We start from the raw sequence: 21,242 nt of genomic DNA, 5'->3' as shown, positions 1-21,242 counted from the left end.
AAAAAATTCCTGGCAGAATCAGACCTAGGTCCCCCACATGGCAGTCAGCCAAATGCTAGTAGACAACTAAAATCAATTATTTCCAAACTGTTGACTAAAATCTGCCACATAAATGTTCCACCAGTTTGATTTCCACCAGGCATTAAAATCAAATAATCTTTCCCAAATAGGGTTATCAGCTACAAAGTCTGACAAAAGAGGTGTGTTAATTGTTACCTCTAAAGTTGACAAAGTGGACAATTAGCAGTCTTTTTGTTGTGCTTTGTTACTCAACATTTCCACTGTACGATTTTTATTAATACTGTATTTAAATCAATAGCATATATGTTTGATGGATCTATGATCAAATCAGACTGTGCAGATACATCAGAATGTAACTCTCCTGCTTTATTTAAGATGGTATTTTCCAATTCAATATTTTATTATTATTTCTAAGTTTTCTTTATGAGACTCTGTGATCCAGGGGTAATCCCAAAAATGAGGTCTCCTGTTTTTTAATAAATACATAGACCAGTTTATTTCTACAAGGTGAAAGAAGAGGTTCATAACTTTATGAACAGCATGGCAGTGAGCTGGTATGTCATGGGCATACAAAAACTGCCACAGCATCTACAAAAATGCATTGACAGAGATGGTGATTATGTCAAAAAATAGCTAAATATTCAAGCTGTAAACTGATGTAAACCATTGTAGAAATAAACAGGTCTATGTACTTATAAGAAAACAGGAGACCTTACTATTGGGATTATCCTCGTATATTAATCAAATTTCTAGTTAGTTACTTGTAATTTGACTTTTAATTCATCTCTTTGAGCCTTTAAATCTGCTTTTAAATCTACATTTTCTAGTCAAGTATTCATCTCAGATGTGGCTTTAAAAATTTCCTCCTTTTTCTGAGTTGTTACTGGCATGCCACTTAAAAGATAATAAATTTTCAACTAATCTCCTGATATTGCTGCTGCTTGCTGTGGCATAGGATCTGATGACACAGTCATAGTCCTTTGTAGTTCTGGCCAACAGTCTCCCAAGTTACAGCTTTATTAAATTATTTGGCAACATTTATATTTTTATTTAATTTATTTAATTTCAGTTGACAAACTATTTCTAGTTTCAACACTTGTAATGCTTGTGATTACTTGGGCCTTCACTACTGAATCAATTATCAGTGGCAAAAGTGACAATTTCCTGTAAATCTCTGATTAAAAATCTTAAATCTTCTTCAATAATTCAGTTTATTTTTATTCATCAATTTAATTAACTTCCAGCAGTAATTGTTCTGGATGATTTTCCTAGAACACAGTAATGTAAATATCACTGATGTTAGTAACTAATTTGTCTGCTAGCTCTGACTAGCTGATATTATGTAGTAGGTTGCACTGTTTTATTTCTTCATGACCATGTATTCTAAAAAAACTCAGATTTCTTCTTCATATTTTGCAGTAGGCATTGGAAGCACAGAACTTAGCATACTCTGTAAATACATAAATAAATACGATACTTTTCCATTCATTGTGATGCATGTTCTTGCACTATTATACAAATATCTTCATCATGAACAGTACTTTCTCCAGGAATGTTGCAATGATTACTTGAGTCTCAATCTCAGTGTAAATTTTATGGTGACATATGACAGCACAACAAGAGAATAATCTGTTTTTGACATATCTTTGTACATCTTTTGTTCACTGTGATGTCATCAGTATTGTCGTGATATGCTCTTTACTCAGCATTGCACCCTGCTTCTCCAAGCAACACTGAAGCATGAAATAAATGCAATGCCTGGCTGTTACTGCAACTCATGGTAATACTGCAGTCGCCATCCCACATTGAACTAGTGAGGTGTTTGTCCATATCCATTCATATACAGAATAGCCACTGGCTGTAGGCACTTAGTGCTACTTGTGTAAAATAATAGTGGGTAGGCGGGGGGGACGGTATGGGGCACATTCCTTATAAACTTATAAATGAATGAACATTCTGTGATTATGCTGTCAACACCAGCAAAAAACAACACTCTCATTTCATAATCATATTTTTCAAAATTTTAGAGGTTTTAGATCTACAAGCTGATACCTTGTGAAGAGTGACAGTTTTCCAATTCTGCCCCAATAAAAGAATCCCTGTATGTTGTTTGTATAGTATAACTAATGTGTCTTTCATGTATTTTTGATGCTTTCTTCCCTCTTGGTAGTAACATTCAGGTTTTTCTTTCATCCTAGTATTATATCTGTAGTATGAAGTGTAAATAGCTCCTATCAGTTTCCTAATAACATAGAGACACTAATTTTCATGTTATTATTATTATTATGTGTAATTTCTTATCTAATTTGTGCCTATATGATTATAAAACAGATACTGTAATTTGGTAATTTCTATGCTGCTTCATGGATTGTAGTTATACAAACTGGATGCATTTTCATGGAAGAGAAATACATTTTGACCTGTCTGAAATAGTGTTTCCTCATTGCAGGAATAAGGGCTTGGAACTATAGGAATTTGTTTGAGCAAGTGGCAGGCAGTATCACTCACACGTGTAAATTGTGTGGTAAAGCTGTGTCACATCTGTGGAATCACTATCATGTTCACTTTCCTGGCCAATATCGTTGTGCACACTGCCCCAGTGTGTTTTCACGGAGTGACTCGCTTCGCTACCACTACCGGACAAAGCACCTGACATTCCCTGCGCACTTTACAAGTGTCTAGTTATCATCTCTGAACAATAAATACTTTCTGTTTTTGAGTGTCTGCAGGGAACCGATGTAAAAATCTTTGTCATAAATGTATGTTTTGTGTGGAGTCACTGTGTTATCTTGTTCCTTTAAATGTAATCAGTTCATGACCTGGAGGCTAATGTGTGGCCACCATTATGACTTTTTATAAATTAAAGAATATCATTTGTACAAATATCAGATGTTTTTAAAGAAAAAAGTCTTGTTATATAAGCCAAAATAGTTCACAAAGTACCAAAAACATTGTAGCATTATCTAATTTTTATTTGCTGGCCTAGCTCAAAAATTTATGTTTATTTAATGATGACACTTTACTAAAATTATCTTTGTTGCTGTTTATATCACTATTAGAATTGCTTTTTGTAAATATTTGTTACATAAAAAAGAAACATTTGCTTTACTTTCAGTTACATTTAATTAATCAGTGTTCATTTCTGGGTCTCCAGTGTTGCAGTAATTTGATTAGAATAAGATCATCAGTTTATGAGTCAGTCAGTAATTGAAGTACCTAATGAGAGTACCTTAACATAGTTTGTTTAGTGAGTCACCTAGTGCATAAATTATTCAACACAAGCAGAGTTAGAGTAGTGGCCATTTCTGTGCCAGCTGGTACTATCAATAATAATGTATCTGCACTACAGTTGTATCTTATTCTGAACTGTCTTTTAAAGTGCTTAATTTCTATCTGAGTTTTTCACACCTTAAAGCAAAAGAAGGAAAAGCAACAATCTTATGATGGAGATCCAGTTGTGCATCCATATCCTAATTCTATAAATGAGCTCCTCATCCAGGCTGTGAAGGCCCAAGGGTCGTCAACCAGCTGGCATGTCATGTAGTATGGAGGGGCATGTGGTCAGTAAATCACTCTCCTGACTGCTTTGCAGACTTTCCAGACTGTGGAGTCACTACTGTACAGTCAAGTAACTCCTCAATTGGCATCACGAGGGTGAGTGCACCCCGTACCAGTCCTTTCACCAAGGAAAAATCCTTGGCAGTACTGGGGATCGAACCTGGGATCTCTGCATGGCAGTCTGCTAAGCTGACCACTCAGCTACAGAGGCAGACATCCTAATTCTCTACCTCTCATTAATTAGTATCCCGTCACATATTGTACAAGAGAAAAGTTACTTTTCTTATCACAAAATCACCCAGTCATGTATAGTGCAGAAGAAAAGTTACTTTCCTCCTCACATCTCTGAAATCTTTTTGAAGTACACTTTATATTCATGTAGCTCTCTCCAGTTCTGAGCATTAACAGAATACTGCCAACGGATGGTAGCACTTTTTACTGTAAAACTGTTACTCTTGTTTTACAATATAGTAATCAATTAATGACACTGCACATTTGTTCAGGAGTGCTAGGGTGTTTTCATATTGAAGTCTCTCTGTTTTATTGTTATTGACATTCCTAATCATGTTTTGTTCCCATTAACATAATTTATTCTGGCAGACAACAACACTTTATTCTTTCTAGACATTCATTTTCATATGTCAGAGAGCATGCATTGTGCATTCATTTAAGTGTACCGTCCTTACATTATACACCTCCTCCTTTACCTTCCTAAAATAACAGTATGCTGGGAAGATAGTATTGTTTCTTTCCCTATAAAAATGCATCATTGTTGTGGATTTTGTGTTTTGCATTAATTTTTTTTCTATTTTTACAATGTCTCTGTTAATCTGCACATATTCTGAATGGTGCAATAGGAAACATGATGGTTCACATGCAGCAAACGAGCTAATATTTTTCCTATACAATATATGAATTGTAGAAGTTTTCTGATGATATATGTCATGATAAACTGAATATACCACATGAGTACACATTTTGCATGTTTCTCTGCAACTTCAAAAGTGAGAAATTTCATCTGTGTGCCTGAAGTTTTAGTTTTGTGCCTTTCATAATTGACTTTGAAGTCTTGTCTGTAATGGCTAATGTAAAAGTTAATGAATTTCAAAAAAAAATTGGTAAGGTTTTCATCAAACTCAAGTAGTATATGATTGTGCATCTTTATTATGGTACCTATTATATTAAGCCACTAGTACCTCGTACAGGGTGTTTCAAAAATGACCGGTATATTTGAAACGGCAATAAAAACTAAACGAGCAGCGATAGAAATACACCGTTTGTTGCAATATGCTTGGGACAACAGTACATTTTCAGGCAGACAAACTTTCGAAATTACAGTAGTTACAATTGTCAACAACAGATGGCGCTGCGGTCTGGGAAACTCTCTAGTACAATATTTTCCACATATCCACCATGCGTAGCAATAATATGGCGTAGTCTCTGAATGAAATTACCCAAAACCTTTGACAACGTGTCTGACGGAATGGCTTCACATGCAGATGAGATGTACTGCTTCAGCTGTTCAATTGTTTCTGGATTCTGGCGGTACACCTGGTCTTTCAAGTGTCCCCACAGAAAGAAGTCACAGGGGTTCATGTCTGGCGAATAGGTGGGCCAATCCACGCCGCCTCCTGTATGTTTCGGATAGCCCAAAGCAATCACACGATCATCGAAATATTCATTCAGGAAATTAAAGACGTCAGCCGTGCGATGTGGCCGGGCACCATCTTGCATAAACCACGAGGTGTTCGCAGTGTCGTCTAAGGCAGTTTGTACCGCCACAAATTCACGAAGAGTGTCCAGATAGTGTGATGCAGTAATCGTTTCGGATCTGAAAAATGGGCCAATGGTTCCTTTGGAAGAAATGGCGGCCCAGACCAGTACTTTTTGAGGATGCATGGACGATGGGACTGCAACATAGGGCTTTTCGGTTCTCCATATGCGCCAGTTCTGTTTATTGACGAAGCCATCCAGGTAAAAATAAGCTTCGTCAGTAAACCAAATGCTGCCCACATGCATATCGCCGTCATCAATCCTGTGCACTATATCGTTAGCGAATGTCTCTCATGCAGCAATGGTAGCGGCGCTGAGGGGTTGCCGCGTTTGCATTTTGTATGGATAGAGGTGTAAACTCTGGCGCATGAGACGATACGTGGACATTGGCGTCATTTGGACTGCAGCTGCAACACGGCGAATGGAAACCCGAGGCCGCTGTTGGATCACCTGCTGCACTAGCTGCACGTTGCCCTCTGTGGTTGCTGTACGTGGTCGCCCTACCTTTCCAGCACGTTCATCCGTCACATTCCCAGTCCGTTGAAATTTGTCAAACAGATCCTTTACTGTATTGCTTTTCGGTCCTTTGGTTACATTAAACCTCCGTTGAAAACTTCGTCTTGTTGCAACAACACTGTGTTCTAGGCGGTGGAATTCCAACACCAGAAAAATCCTCTGTTCTAAGGAATAAACCATGTTGTCTACAGCACACTTGCATGTTGTGAACAGCACACGCTTACAGCAGAAAGACGACGTACAGAATGGCGCACCCACAGACTGCGTTGTCTTCTATATCGTTCACATCACTTGCAGCGCCATCTGTTGTTGAAAATTGTAACTACTGTAATTTTGAAAGTTTGTCTGCCTGAAAATGTACTGTTGTCCCAAGCATATTGCAACAAACGGTGTATTTCTATCGCTGCTCGTTTAGTTTTTATTGCCGTTTCAAATATACTGGTCATTTTTGAAACACCCTGTATATACTGTATGTACTGTCAAGACATAACAGAAGTGTTTTGAAAAACGTCAACATAAAAACATCTGATGCTGACATGTCCACTAAATTTATCCAGTTTCTATGCTTCTGGTACAAAAACTGAGTAATTTTTAGAAGTCTTGGTGTAACAGACATCAGAAAAACTCTTTTTCCCATCCGTTTCTTTCAGTGCACCTTTCATAAGAACTCACCGTGGGTGATTGACATTAAAAAAGAAATATCAAGAATTTACATCAGAATCATGACAGACACACCAACTCACACTGCAGTTCAACTCATTGTCTGTTTACTACATGAATGGGGCCAATGGTCTGATTTATTAGTCATATTAACATTAAAATCTATAACTAAATGTCAGGTATTTGTATTTGAGATCACTGACAAAAAGTGCAATTTCTTACTTTTTCAGAAACTCACCTTTATAAATCACAGTATCTCTTCTCCAATTTGGTTGTACCGGTGTGTCCTGTTGAACTAATTACTGAAGACTTCACTATTATGGGAAGGTTTTTCAGGAATATTTCATAGTCAGATACTGCCACATCCAGAAATTCAAAGCAGGAATCATACATGACTTCTTTTCCTACTGAAGGCAATATAACAAACATGTATGCCAAGATTGGGTCAAAGATGGAGTAAGAAATGTATGATTTTGAGTGATTACATCTTGGAAACACTACATTCTTTTGAAAATATTGGGAGGTCTTCTTTCAGTATAGCAAATTTTCTGTTAATATCATTGTGTTCATCTGCAGTGAAGATGTGCATGGCATTCCTTTGTGCATATTTCTTGCTCACGTAACTTTTGTTGGATGATAATCATTACAGGAGAAATAAATGTATGAACAACTCTGTACCTGTGTACTATTATTGTAGCCGCATTTTAGCACAAGTAGAATGGTGTATATCAATTTTGACAAGTCAGAATTAAATTTATTAACAATCCACCTGTAACTCAACTGACATGGACCTGGTGCAACGTAACCTACCATTTTAGGTCATCCTCCTGCTATAAATAGTCCTAGTGGACATTCGTTAAATTAAATACACAACACAGTAGCAAATGATTTTCACTTTTTCCATATTTATGCCACATAATATTCCTTTTCTGATGTTCAACTCTGTGATATATGTGAGTCTCTGTATTTGAACCAGATCAGCAAATTACACTAATTGAAAAACATTCACGAAGTTCATTAGTGGCAAATTAACATATTCCTTTACATGACTCTGATAAACATACTGACTTCACATTTTAACAGCATGGAGTTAACTGATTGAGAAACAAGTGAAGTTTGCAGTTACACTAGTAGTCCAGGGCTGAAAAGTTACATAGTGAGGTCTTACTCATAACTACATGATTTCAATGTAATAATAAGTAATCAAATGATATTAATGTATTAAATGCTGAATTTCGACTGTCTAAAAAAAAATGGTTCAAATGGCTCTGAGCACTATGCGACTTAACTTCTGAGGTCATCAGTCGCCTAGAACTTAGAACTAATTAAACCTAACTAACCTAAGGACATCACACACATCCATGCCCGAGGCAGGATTCGACTGTCTAAGATTTTATATGTTATGCCTCTTTATACATGAGCATAATATTGAAAATAACAATTTCCTGAAATACAAGCTTGTAACATGTTACATAGGTAGTAACATAAAACTCAGGAAAATGAAAAGAAACAGAGACGACAGTCAGTGATGTAAGTTTGTTTAACTAATAGAGGATATCCAGAAAACGCTAAAAATAATAGGTACTATTTATGAGGTTGATTTTAAGATACACAAGGATTTTCAAACCCACCAAAAAGTTTAGACAACGTGAAATTTTCTGATTGGAATAATTAACTAACCGACAAGTTATTTTTATGCAAATTTGCATTTTTGGACAAACAGAAATTGGGGTTATGGAACTATGGTAGTGAATTGTGATGAAAAGAAGTAAATTTTAAGATATTAATGTTCTGGAACTTCCAAATACAAATAATTTTTGAAATACAAAATTTTTGGAAAGAGTAACAAATAGGAGAATGGACACTTTCAAATAATCTGTACTAATTTAGAAACAAACAACTACTTGCTTATAGAATATTTCACATTCACATGGTTTGCAAATGTAGTAAAACATGAATATTTTTTTGGAAACAAGATTATCTTCACTAACTGAGAAATTACAAACGAAATAAGAAAGTTCTGAATATCATCACTTAAATAAGTAATAAAGATATTTTGAATGAGTGTTATATGTGTACTGTTAACAAAACAGGAACAGACAAGTAGGGAAAAAATAACATTGATGCCAAGAGTGATTTAAGAAGAAGTAGCATATTTCCAAGTTTCTCTGTTACTCACTGACAGAAGTTCAAAGTGCTGAGAATTCTGCCACTGTATTCAATAATATTGTATGTACTAATTGAAAATCCATCTGACATGAAGCCCAATGTGTGAGACTTCAAGAGACATGCAGTGATCAACTCTTCAGATGGTGGGCAAGTGCAGCAGATATCATCTTAGATCATTCTTCAGTAGCAGCTACTGCTATTCAGGAATTGGTATTTATTTTTGAAAGAATTTTTCATGTGGCATATTAAGAATCAGTTCACTCAGAACAACTGACTCTAAACCACTTATTTAAATGAGAAAAATAAAGTGATCATTAAATGTTTTATAGTAATGAAGCCAACTAAATATAGATTTATCTCACTAAAAAAGTGAATGTGTACATTTGAGTGCTTCTGCCTCTGTATGACATGTTGTTGTTGTTGTGGTCTTCAGTCCAGAGACTGGTTTGATGCAGCTCTCCATGCTACTCTATCCTGTACAAGCTTCTTCATCTCCCAGTACCTACTGCAGCCTACATCCTTCTGAATCTGCTTAGTGTATTCATCTTTTGGTCTCCCTCTACGATTTTTACCCTCCACGCTGCCCTCCAGTACCAAATTGGTGATCCCTTGATGCCTCAGAACATTTCCTACCAACCGATCCCTTCTTCTAGTCAAGTTGTGCCACAAACTCCTCTTCTCCCCAATTCTATTCAGTACCTCCTCATTAGTTATGTGATCTACCCATCTAATCTTCAGCTTTCTTCTGTAGTACCACATTTCAAAAGCTTCTATTCTCTTCTTGTCTAAACTATTTATCGTCCATGTTTCACTTCCATACATGACTACACTCCATACAAATACTTTCAGAAATGACTTCCTGACACTTATATCAATACTCGATGTTAACAAATTTCTCTTCTTCAGAAACGCTTTCCTTGCCATTGCCAGTCTACATTTTATATCCTCTCTACTTCAACCATCATCAGTTATTTTGCTCCCCAAATAGCAAAACTCATTTACTACTCTAAGTGTCTCATTTCCTAATCTAATTCCCTCAGCTTCACCCGATTTAATTCGACTACATCCCATTATCCTCATTTTGCTTTTGTTGATGTTCGTCTTATACCCTCTTTTCAAGACACTGTTCATTCCGTTCAACTGCTCTTCCAACTCCTTTGCTGTCTCTGATAGACATAGTGCTTTTATTTCTGTTTTGTCAATGGTACGCATGTACTCCAGAAAAATCTTGAAATTGAAACAAATTTAATAGGTACATACTGTTAAACTAAGTGCAGGAAGAGCATTAATTACTGGGAGAAAATTTGGAGTGACTGAGGTTACATATATTTTAAAATGGCAATCAAAAATGATACTTGAAGGTTATTACAAATCTTTTCACATGAAGCAAAGCTATATGTGTAGTACATTGAGCACACAAGATTTTTATTGTGAAATGAATTTTAGTTCCACTGCAGTTATTGGATGGGCTTACAATGTCTGATTTAAGCTGATCCATTAATTTCATGACATAAACACTGCATTGATGCACGTGTATCCCATTTTTTGGGAATTCCAGAAAACATATGATGCTGCATGGTAGGCACTGTTAATCTCAGGCTCTCCTATTTGAGACACATTAGAAGCCAGCACTTGTGCGATTGGCTACCTCCAACAATCCTATTAGTTGCCATTTTGGGCTAGCAAAACTCTGAGATAGGGTAGCAATGCACTTCTCATACTTAGCAGAAGTTCACCAGTAAGTTTAACAGGTAAATAAAATATCCAGAAAAGATATTATAAATGACTGATGACTTGCTTTATTCTAATTTTATTTTTATGAACTAAAATTTGTTTAATCTGTTATTGCATACCTAATGAAGGTATTGATATTAAACAATGGAAAATCCAGGGATGGAATGTAACAATATTATGAAAAGGAAAATTAGTACTCACCATATAGCAACAATCCTGAGTCACAGATAGGTACAACAAAATGTCTGTTCTAAATAAAGCTTTCGTCAAAAACAGAACTCACACACACACACACACACACACACAAATCAGTAGTACCAGCTCATGATGGGAGTAGCGAGTGCCTAACTCAGTTCACTCCTCCATCTAACCATGATCCACCCGCAAGGCCCCCAAACCATCCCCTGTCAACTTTCCAGAATTTCTTATCCTCGAACCTTGCCTCACTATTATTCCCCAAGTCCTTCAATGTGCAAACTGACCTTACATCCGCAGCAAGAATTGCAGTCCACCATTTACAATCTGATCCCAACCTTATAATCCTTGTAACCTCCACAGGGCGTCCAGAAAATTCAGCATCACTTGTGCCCATATGGCCACTCCAGAAATTTTGAAACCACTTATAACCTGTTCTAATTGAAGGTGCAGAGTCACCGTAATGTTTGTCTCTTTAGTCTCCTGAGGCGTTTTGCCTTTCATAAAGTAATGTTTAATCACCACACAAAATTATTGTTCATCCATTTTTTGACAATTACTTGACTTCCTTGATTCACAAGAATGCCAAACACAAAGAAATCGACCAATATGGCTGAAACTTGGCTTGTGTTCTTTCCAAAGATGCTACTAACTAAACATGACCTCGATACGTGCTGTTGATGCTATCTCTCAGACTTTGCATGGACTTTTCAAACGCCCCTCATATACAGCCCTCATTCCATCATCGCACCTAGTCTTTTTACTTCTCTCCTTCTCTGCTACCCCCATCTCCCCACCTCTCCCCTGCCCTCCGTCTAACCTCCCAACTGCATATAGCTGCCCTACCCCCTCCACCTCATCTCTGCATGCTCCCTAGTAGCACTGCACTGTCTGCCACCCCTACCCTACTATCCCTCCCCCTCCCCACCCTAGGCTCCACCTTATCCCCACCCAGCCACCACTCCCATCATGTACTGCTGCTGCTCACAGAGTGGCTACAGTTGCCTTAGACTGCAGTCATGTGTGTTAGTTGTGCATTTGTGTGTGTGTGTGTGTGTGTGTGTGTGTGTGTGTGTGTGTGTGTCGTCTATTTTTGACAAAGGCCTTACGGGCTGAAAGCCTTATTTGGAACAGTCTTTTTGTTGTGGCTATATGTGAATCAGTATCTTCACTGTATGGTGAAAAGCAACTTTCCTTTTCATGATATTGATATTACATACACAATGTGACTCAATGCATTTGTGAGATGTGGGGTACCAGTGGTGTGATAGTAGATTAGTGACACAGTGTAGTTGTACAATTTCCACACTATTTGTCAGTAAGCACATGTACATAAAGCGTGTAAACATTACAAGCAAACAGAGCATACTAACTCCCACTTCCTCGCAGGGCAACGATCTTCATTTCATGTGAGGAGAAACTGTGGTGGGGCATCGTCTGTTGTAAGTGATGTAGGCAGCTGTGTTATGGTGAATGTGATGGGAGGCACATCATAGTCAGCAAGGTGCACCGGAGGGTGCAGGACACACCCAAATCGCGACGTCAGTGGTGTGATTAACAGGTTGCCACCAGCAGCATTAGCAGATAAGGAAGTAGCCTCGGTGGTGTCTTTTATAGTTGGTGACTCAGTGGCGGCCTTTAAAGAGTGATGCATGTTGATGGCATTGTCTTGCATTGTTGCATACAGAGGACACATTGCGGAGCTGGTGGCAGTGTAACTGGTGCAGTGACAATGAGTGTACCGTCTGCTGAGAAATGGGAGGTGAGTCCTGACATGTCAACTTCTGGTGGGACAAGAGTGTGTGGATGAAACAGTGTATGACAGTGCTTGCACCTGAGTGCACGTTCTCGTAGGTAGCGATAACTACAAGATCAGTATCAAATAATGTGACGGATATGCCATCAGGTAGAAAATCATGGTGATTCGCACACACTTGTAAATTGACTAGCATGTGCGCAGGAGGTGGTGGGCTGGGAAGTGTCGGTTGTGACAAATCCAGTAAGTCACATTGGTTTAAGCCAGTTCACCAACACTGTTGTTTGTTTTCCAGCAATTACTATATTAAAAGTGTTTGTATCATATTTCAACATTCAGTGTGGTCCTGTAAATGGCAATTGTAGGGTATGTTTCACTGTGTTTGTACGTATTATCACATGAGAACATGTGGCCAGGTCTTTACAAATGAAAAGTCGTTGTTTCATATGATGGGAGGGGGGTGGCACATGGATGGTTTGTATATGTGTGCACATGTGCGCAACAAAGTCTAGTACATCCTTGTCTGTGAGGACTGTTCCTTGTGCTACGAATTCAGCTGGAAGAGTGAGGGGCTCCTTGTATAGTATTTTGACAAGTGACATGTCAAGGTCATTTTTATGTGCCAAGCGAATGACCAGGAGAACCAATGGAAGGAGCCTCCACCCATGACTCTGAGTGGCACATAAGAGCATCTTTCGTTGTCCGATGACACTGTACCCAAGGCCATTGGATTGGGGTAGTAGGCAGTTGCATGGTACTGGTGGCATCCGCATGGGGGCATAAGTCATTGAACTGTTGGGATTGGAACTTCTGATCCTGGTGTACTGTTAAGGAGGCCAGGGAGCTGAATCTGGCTCTGCAACTGTTGACAAAAAGTTTTGCTACTGTCTCTGCTGATATGCCAGAAATGGGTGTGGCCTCCACCCATTGTGTCACACGATCTATCACTCATAGAATGTAATGGTAGCCATGCAGTTCCAGGAGTGGCCCTGTGATGTCAATGTGGATGTGGTGGAACTGCTCATTTGGAATCAGGAATTTAGCCAATGGGGTCTTTGTGTGGCAGCCAGTTTTTGCCCATTGGCGTGGAATGCAAGTCCTTGTTCATGTGGCACGGTCCTCTTTAATATTAGGCCACACAAACAATTCCATGATGAGGCATACAGCAGGGCACAAAGCCGGATGTGCAAGGTTGAGGAGAAAGTCAAATATTGTTCTGCAATATGGCTCTGGGACAACTGGTCGGATCTGTCTGTCTGACACATCACACCAAATTTGTTTGGTCATGTCAGGTAGTGTGTTGCAATTGGGGTCTGCTGTCTGGTTTGTTAAACAAGCTGTTGAGCTCATCATCTGTCACTTCTGCATCAGTGATTCTATTGAAGTCTAGCTGGGCAGAGGTAGCTGCGATATGGCAAAGACAGTCTACCACAATATTATCAGCACATTTAACATATCACAAGTTGGTAGTGAGCTGTGGTATGAAATCTTGGTGGAGGAATCTCTTGGGTGCAGAATCCGCTGAAGGGTTGTGGAATGCATCTGCCAGTGGGCATTGGTCTATATGTGTGGTAACGAGTGTCCCTTCAGAGTCATCTTAAAAGCGACAGACTGCTTCATATATGGCTAGTAATTCACAGTCAAATGTAGACCATTTTTTGTGGTTGTCAGTAAGTTTGCGTAAGAAAAACCATGAGCAGCTCAGTGATTCCACTGATCTCTTGCTGTAAAGCAGTCATGATCAAAAGGTCGCTAGCATCAGATACGATAATTAGATTTGCATCAGGTGATGCATAGGTGAGGGTCATAGTGTGCAACAGGTGCTCTTTTATTTTTTCAAAGGCCACCTGCATTTGCAGTGCCCAATTTAGGTATCTTTTACCAGATGTAGTCTTGTCATGCAATGCTTAGGGGTGTGGTAGCAAAGTCTCATCAGTGTGTGACAATTGATTCCTGTAGAAAGTTATGACCCCCAAAGACCTACACAGCTCTAGATAGTTGTTGGGAAGTGGGAGGAGGTGTATCTAGTCAGTTTTCTCAGGAGTAGGACACACCCCGGATGCATCAACAGGGTGTCTGACAGAGGTCACATGGGGTTGCAGAAGTTGGTGCATGTCACTGTTTATCACAGCCCCATGAAAGGCCGGCTTATCAAGGACGATATGCTGGTGGTCTAGTTCATTTTGTGAAAGGTTACGATGTCATCTAGATAGTCATAACAAAAAAAGCATATTCAACAGTACACTACCAATAAACCTTTGCCATCTCTGTGCCACGTTTTTAGTCCATACCCCATGTAGAGGAACTTGAAGAGACTTCATGGCATGATTGAAACAGTTAAACAGTTTTTTATGTGTGTTCATCTGCAATTGGAATTTGCAGATATGCTGTTTTGCAATCGACAACACTAAAATTTTTTTTCACCAGGCTACTATTTGGGAAAAATCAAGCAACTTCAGAATGGGGTAGCTGTTAATGATTATACAGGCATTGAGGTAGTGGTAGTCACTGCATAGGTGCCAAGTACCATTTGTTTTAGGAACTAGTTTAATTGGGGAGGCCCAAGCACTATCTGATGTCCTGACTATGCCAGCTTGCAAAAGCTCATCAGACACAGCTTTTGCTGCTCTAAGTTTGTGGGAAGCCAGACAACGTGGGTGATGAAGGACAGGGGATCTGGTGTGGTTGTAATGTGGAGGACTGCACCATCCCGCATGGTACAAATGGTGTGTGATCTAATGGGGGAGCATGGAACAAGTCCAGGAAGCATAATGGGGGAGCATGGAGCGAGTCCAGGAAGTGAGGCATGACATGATTTGCCGTCACTGTTAGTGTCACACAGCACTGTTTCATAAGTGTACTTGAGTGAGGGTTGTAATGCTTCACCATCCTGAGAAGTGTCCGTAGTATCGGCAGATGCTAGTAATCAGTATTGAGATGATAAATCTCATCAAGATGCTGTTGAGCTGCATGTAGTGATGCTGTGGCATCCACGATTTGTCTCTGTAGTTGTTTGTTAGTGAGGCACATGACCTCATTTTCATGGTGTAGTGGTGAAAATTTGGCTGCCTTTAAGCACATCAGGTTGAAAAGTGCTTCACTTTGTAGTTTCAGGACAAATGGTGTGTTGAGTGATGGCAGCATGACCAAAGTCATTGCAGTGCCAGCAGGTAGTGTATCACTGACCACACCACAGACCAACTAATGGCCATCCAGTTGTAATAGGGGCATGAGATTTAAATTTGGTAATAATTGGTAGTTCCAGAGGAAGTTAGCTCCCAGGACTGGTTCAACATCACCGCCACTAGGACTCTCCAAAGTATTTGTGTATCTGTGCCAAGGTCAAGCGTGATGTGTGGAGTTCCAGAAACTGTGATTACAGAGTCATTGGTAGCGCACAGTTCCAGTAGTGATGGTGACAGTGTAGTAGGTGTGAGAGCAGAAGGTTGAGTGCTCAAATTGGCCCTGGTGTCAGTGGACAAATAGTTGTGGACCATCTGCCCATTGAAACACTCTGTCGGTGCTGTTTTGTTGTGGTGTGCAGAGGTGTCTTGTTAATGAAAAGTAGCCTTGTGCACCTACATCATGTCACAAACTGCAGTAACATTATTGTGTGTTGGGCACAGAAGCAAGCAATGCACTTGATTGGCACGGCTTTTGTTTATACTCAGAGTCGGGGCAGTGGCCAGCTGGGATGGTGACAACCTGGGCTGTCTTGGTAGATGACTGTTGTCCACTGGAGCCATGAAAGGGACTTAGCATGGTAGAGGCAGGTGGCACAGCCTGGTTCAAGTCAGTCTAGCCATCATCGGACAGTTTTCAGCTGTGCAAAATATGGGGCAGCTTGACCAGGATCATGCAAAATTGGCTTCAGTGTAGGCATACTGAGTGTAGACTGCAGTGTAACACTGTTAGCAGTTGATTAGAATGTGGTGTTGTGATGGTCCCTGCATTCTGTCAGCGAGCTGAAGTTTAAACTCCAATGGTGCCTCCTCATGTGCTAAAATCGCTTTTTGGATGTTCTCTGGCCTTTTTAGGAGCCAAAGTGTCCACAACACATGATCAGGTAGGAGCATTGGGTCAATTAGAACTTGCAAGCAGTGCCAGAGTGAATATGGCATGCTGTTGCCCAAGGTAGTCTCAATGATGAAGAGATGTAGCTGCTGCTCAGGCGTGCGTGTTAGTCATTGTAGCAAGTAGTGTCTCGGCAATTTCGTATTCATGAACTTCTAGTATGCTAGAGTAGCTTGGTCAACTTAACGTTAATCAGTAGAACAAAAAACCAGTCCAAAGTTGGTTGCAAATTTTTACTTTTTATTCACTTTCTGACTAGATTTGGGCTGACACCCATTTTCAAATCATCATAACACAGTCAAAAATGGCATTTCCGAAGATGTCTAAAATGTGCAATGAACACTTAAAGTGCATACATATAGCAGTATACTGACATAGCATAGAGATATGTCTTCCACACTATTTATCAGTAAGCACATATACAAAACATGTGGAAGTATTATGAGCATACAGAGCATACTAATTCCCACTGCCTTGCGGGGCAGCGATCCTTATTTACAGACTCCAAGATGTTACCTCACCACATTCACAACAATACTTTATTCTATGAAGAAAATAATAGTGTGAAATATATGAATTTCTTTTTACATGGCAGTGATGACAGAGAGAGAGAGAGGGGGGGGGGGGGAGGGGGAGGGAGGAGGAGAGAGAGGATGTGGAGGAAAACAGAAAAATGTAAAAAAGAGTGCCATGTAAGCAAATTCATTACATGGATCCAAGCACAAATATTGACAGTATATGTGACAATGTTAAAAATTCAGACTCATGACACATTACAATAATTTTCAGTACTGTCATTGCTATCCATAACTAGTTAGTCTCATTTCAACACCACGGATAAATTGTGGATCAGATGTAATTGCAAGAACTGTACAACGTTAATGGCTAAGTATACTTATTGTTTTCTCTTATTATTGATATAACTCTTTCATCTGAATTTGAAACATGTAATAGCTCTCCAACTATCCCACGTGTGATGTGCATAGTTGGCACTGGCATTCACTCACCTGCAGATGAAACTTTGGTGGTGAATCAACATACACAAAGATAAAATAATCATTAGTTTTCAAATTTTTATTCTTTTTATTTCCTTGACTTAATTTGCAAAAACACACACACAGAAAGAGAGAGAGAGAGAGAGAGAGATCTTGAAACTGGTAATTATCTTGTTTTTACATTTATCCCTGAACTGTTCTTATTTTATATGAAGGATGAACTGTCTGTTGCCTATCATTTTCTTTTTTTTTGCATGTTATTTCCCTCCTGGAACTGCCATTATCATAACACTGTTATTTACATAATTGATCATTGAGATAACAATGCATATGTTTTTATTTATTTATTCATTCTTTGATCACTGTTGAGTGGAATATTGGACACATCAATGTATACTTCCAGTTTACAGTTACAGAGTAACTTGCAATTTAAACACTTATATTATTTTGCAGTAGGCACACATATATACATATATGCATAACTATTAAAGGAGAACATAGTTACGCTGAACTGAGAAATATACAACATTCATCATCTGATATGATTTCAGATAGTGTGCTTACAAACTCACCAGATTCAAAAATTAGATGAAAAATAAAGAGTAATAAGATCTGTTAGATATCTCTTAAGCTATCATATTTCTGCATAAGGCTGTTACTTTCAAAACAATAATTGTGTTTTTGTATTATATGATTTGTACAGAAAAGTTTGAGATTCAACTCCTTACATTAATAACAATCTGTAATTGACTGCTGGTGTCTTATTAAATTTTTGTAAAATAGTTATTTTTTCATGCTTTAGACGATACTTCACCACAAAAAATTCTGACATATGTAAATGTCTCTCTTTCCACATGCAGGTCATCAGCTTCCCTTGTATCACAGTATATATGAAGCTGTCCCAAATCACTTTAATCTGTGGAAATGTCAACTCTGTGGGAAGGAAGTTACAAATCGATGGCATCACTATCACAGTCATGGAATTCAAAGATCACTTTGTCCTTATTGTTCTGCATCATATAGTCGCATTGACACATTACGAAGCCATATCCGTCAGAAGCACAGAGACATTATAGACCAAAAGTCAAGTGAATACTGTAATCTAGCCTCATAACAAATGTGCACATAACTTGTATTTCTATTAATTTCTTGAAATATAATTATCATTATATCTCAACATTATGCAATCTATGACCTGTACTTTTTCTGCCACATATTTGAATACTCGAATGAGGAATATCTGAAATGTCTGTGATATTTTTAAAAACTGAGTACTATTTAGTGTTACTGATGTAGATGATTTACATTAATAGGACACCATTGTTCTAAATTGTGGACAGTACTTAGGCAAATGCAGTACTGGTGCAAATGATGAGTCTTTAACTGTATAACGTTACTGGACATGAAGTATCATAACTGTATCAATAGATCATTGATGTATGTCATTTTGTATTGCAATATTAAAAAAAGATGTTTGAAAATGACAAGTAGTACTAACAGTAATTGCATTCTCTTTTTGTGTGGTAGTGTTTTAACTGATTGTGTATTAATTACTTCACAAGTTTTATATTGACAATGAGACTATAATTAACAAAGTTGATGTATGATAGATGATGTAGTCTTTTGATTGGAAAATTTCGTCTGTATTACAATCTTTATAGTTTTGATAGTGCCAATACATAATATATTTATCAAATTGAAGTGACTAACCATAAAAACAAGATCTGTGTTAAACTGTCTTTGAATATGTACATGTAGTTTGCTATAATAAAAGTATTTAAAAATTACATTGACAATATCTGACATGATATTTCCAACATATGAGTTCCTAAATAAGCATGTTTACTTTAATGTAATATGTACAAAATGTGCCGAAAATGATTGGAAATTATGTATTTTGCTCTTTTTACAACTTAAACAGTTCATTTCATAGTAGTTACTAATATGTGCCATTTGATAATTCCTACACAAAATGTTTTCTTGCATACCCTGTTCTTTGCAAAGTACTGTTATTGTACTGTGCTTTTCTAGATTATTTGTAAAGGTGCTCTCTGAAATTATTTGGATGCTTCAAACAATGATCTTTAAAACGCCAAATCAAAATTTCAAATGGAAATTTAAGTAACCACAGAATTGAGCATGTATTGACACCATTATAATTTAAGGTTTTCCCAGAGTAGTTTTCAGTATCCGAGTCTGAAGTTTTCACTGTTAGTACACCATTATGCATATTGTATGTGTAGGACCACTCCTACAACATAAAAAATGTGTACACACATATTGTAAAGCAAAAACTGACTTTATTAGCCCAATCAATACAAAAGCATATATGAATCATGAGTAAATGTCAACTGAAAACACCATCAAACAATGTCACAAATAAAGCTTTCAGCCAGTAAGACCTTAATCAAAAATAGACAGCAGTGTGTGTGCCTGCCATCTATTTTTGACAAAAGCCTTGCTGGCCGAAAGCTTTATTTGTGAGAGATTTTTGTTGTGCCTATGTGCGACTCAGTTTCTCCGCTATATGGTGAGTAGCAACTTTCCTTTTCACAATATTGTTACATTCCATCCTGGATTTTCCATAATCAAAGAATGGAGTTTTATAAAGATACCCTGCAAATGGTGCATTGTCAGTTATTTATTGGATCACTCCCACAAGGCACTACCCTCCTCACCCCTCACTTCTCAAAATGTAGAGCCCCATGGATGTCATGATTTAAATTTGACCTCGCGGCGTGCACATGGCGAGTTGGGCTGGTGAATAACTCTGACAATGCCTGCAGTCCTTTGGTATGAAGCTCAGGCATGTCACAGCTGAGTGGAGACACCAGTGTTACAGTTCCTGTCGCAGGGGCATGTGAGGATGTTGGGGAAGTGCTGGAAGATGTCGGAAGCACCCAAGTGGGTTTGACTCACTTGATGGAAACCTTGGTTGGCTTTCCCTGGAGAAGAATGTCCATTGTGTGTGTGTGTGTGTGTGTGTGTGTGTGTGTGTGTGTGTGTGTCTTGTCATAAAACAAGGTATGGGCCACTGTATAGAGACTATAATGGGGAGCATACAATGTCCATGCAAATCTTGATGTTGGAACAGTTTTTGGGAGACTTGTGCACTAAAACTGGCTGAATACCATGCTGTGATGCTAGAGTAGCCCAAAGTTCTGCAATGTGTTTCAAAAGCTGTTGCGCCTGGTTGGATAACTACACTTCATCAGGGAGTGGATCTGGTGTTACAAATTCAGCTGGGACATGTAGTGATACTCTGTATACCAATGCCACTGACAAGCAACCAGTGTCAGTCTTTAGTGTGTTATGTAGACCTAAAAGCACCAGTGGCAATACATGCTTGCGGGAATATTCTTGGTACATATCAGTACAACCTTTAAGATGCTGTGCCCCTTTTCGAACATGCCGTTGCTTGCCAAGTGGTAGCTTGTGGTTTGACTGCACTGAAATTCACATAATCTTGACAATTTCTGGAAAAGTGGTGATTCGAATTGGCATCTCTGGATAGATTTTTTATAACCCCCCATCAAGTGTAATGGTCTTCTGCTGTAAATGAGGTTAAATAAGTACCTATAGCCATTGGAGGGAGGAGGGACCCAACAAAATCGATGTGGAGATGTCCAAATTGTGATGTAGATATTGGGAAATGGCCCATTGGAGCATGCACATGGTGATCCACTTTGCTGCATTGGCACTGGATACAAGCACCTGACCAAGTCTGCTAATCTTCCTTGATCGAAGGCTGCACAAAATAAGCATCCACCACTTTCTCTGTGGTGTTGGTT

At 38.6% G+C, this 21,242-nt stretch overlaps 1 protein-coding gene across 3 annotated transcripts in view; it reads left to right on the top strand.

Annotated features, from left to right (window-relative positions):
• Positions 1-21,242, top strand: part of LOC126184979 (protein tramtrack, beta isoform-like) — a 393,339-nt gene that overhangs the window by 317,667 nt on the left and 54,430 nt on the right. Inside the window, exon 6 of one of the 3 annotated variants that reach the window (XM_049927708.1) lies at positions 18,312-19,211. The exons of 1 other annotated variant lie outside the window; for it this stretch is intronic. In XM_049927708.1, coding sequence (XP_049783665.1) covers positions 18,312-18,527 — 216 coding nt within the window. In that variant the 3' untranslated portion in view covers positions 18,528-19,211. Of the gene's footprint in view, positions 1-2,470; positions 2,622-18,311; positions 19,212-21,242 lie in introns of those variants that run through there. One more of the 3 variants, XM_049927690.1, reaches the window with a different exon arrangement.

Source organism: Schistocerca cancellata, chromosome 1 (assembly GCF_023864275.1).
Source record: "Schistocerca cancellata isolate TAMUIC-IGC-003103 chromosome 1, iqSchCanc2.1, whole genome shotgun sequence".
Classification (NCBI taxonomy): domain Eukaryota; kingdom Metazoa; phylum Arthropoda; class Insecta; order Orthoptera; family Acrididae; genus Schistocerca; species Schistocerca cancellata.
This window is presented reverse-complemented; position numbering and strand designations above follow the sequence as displayed.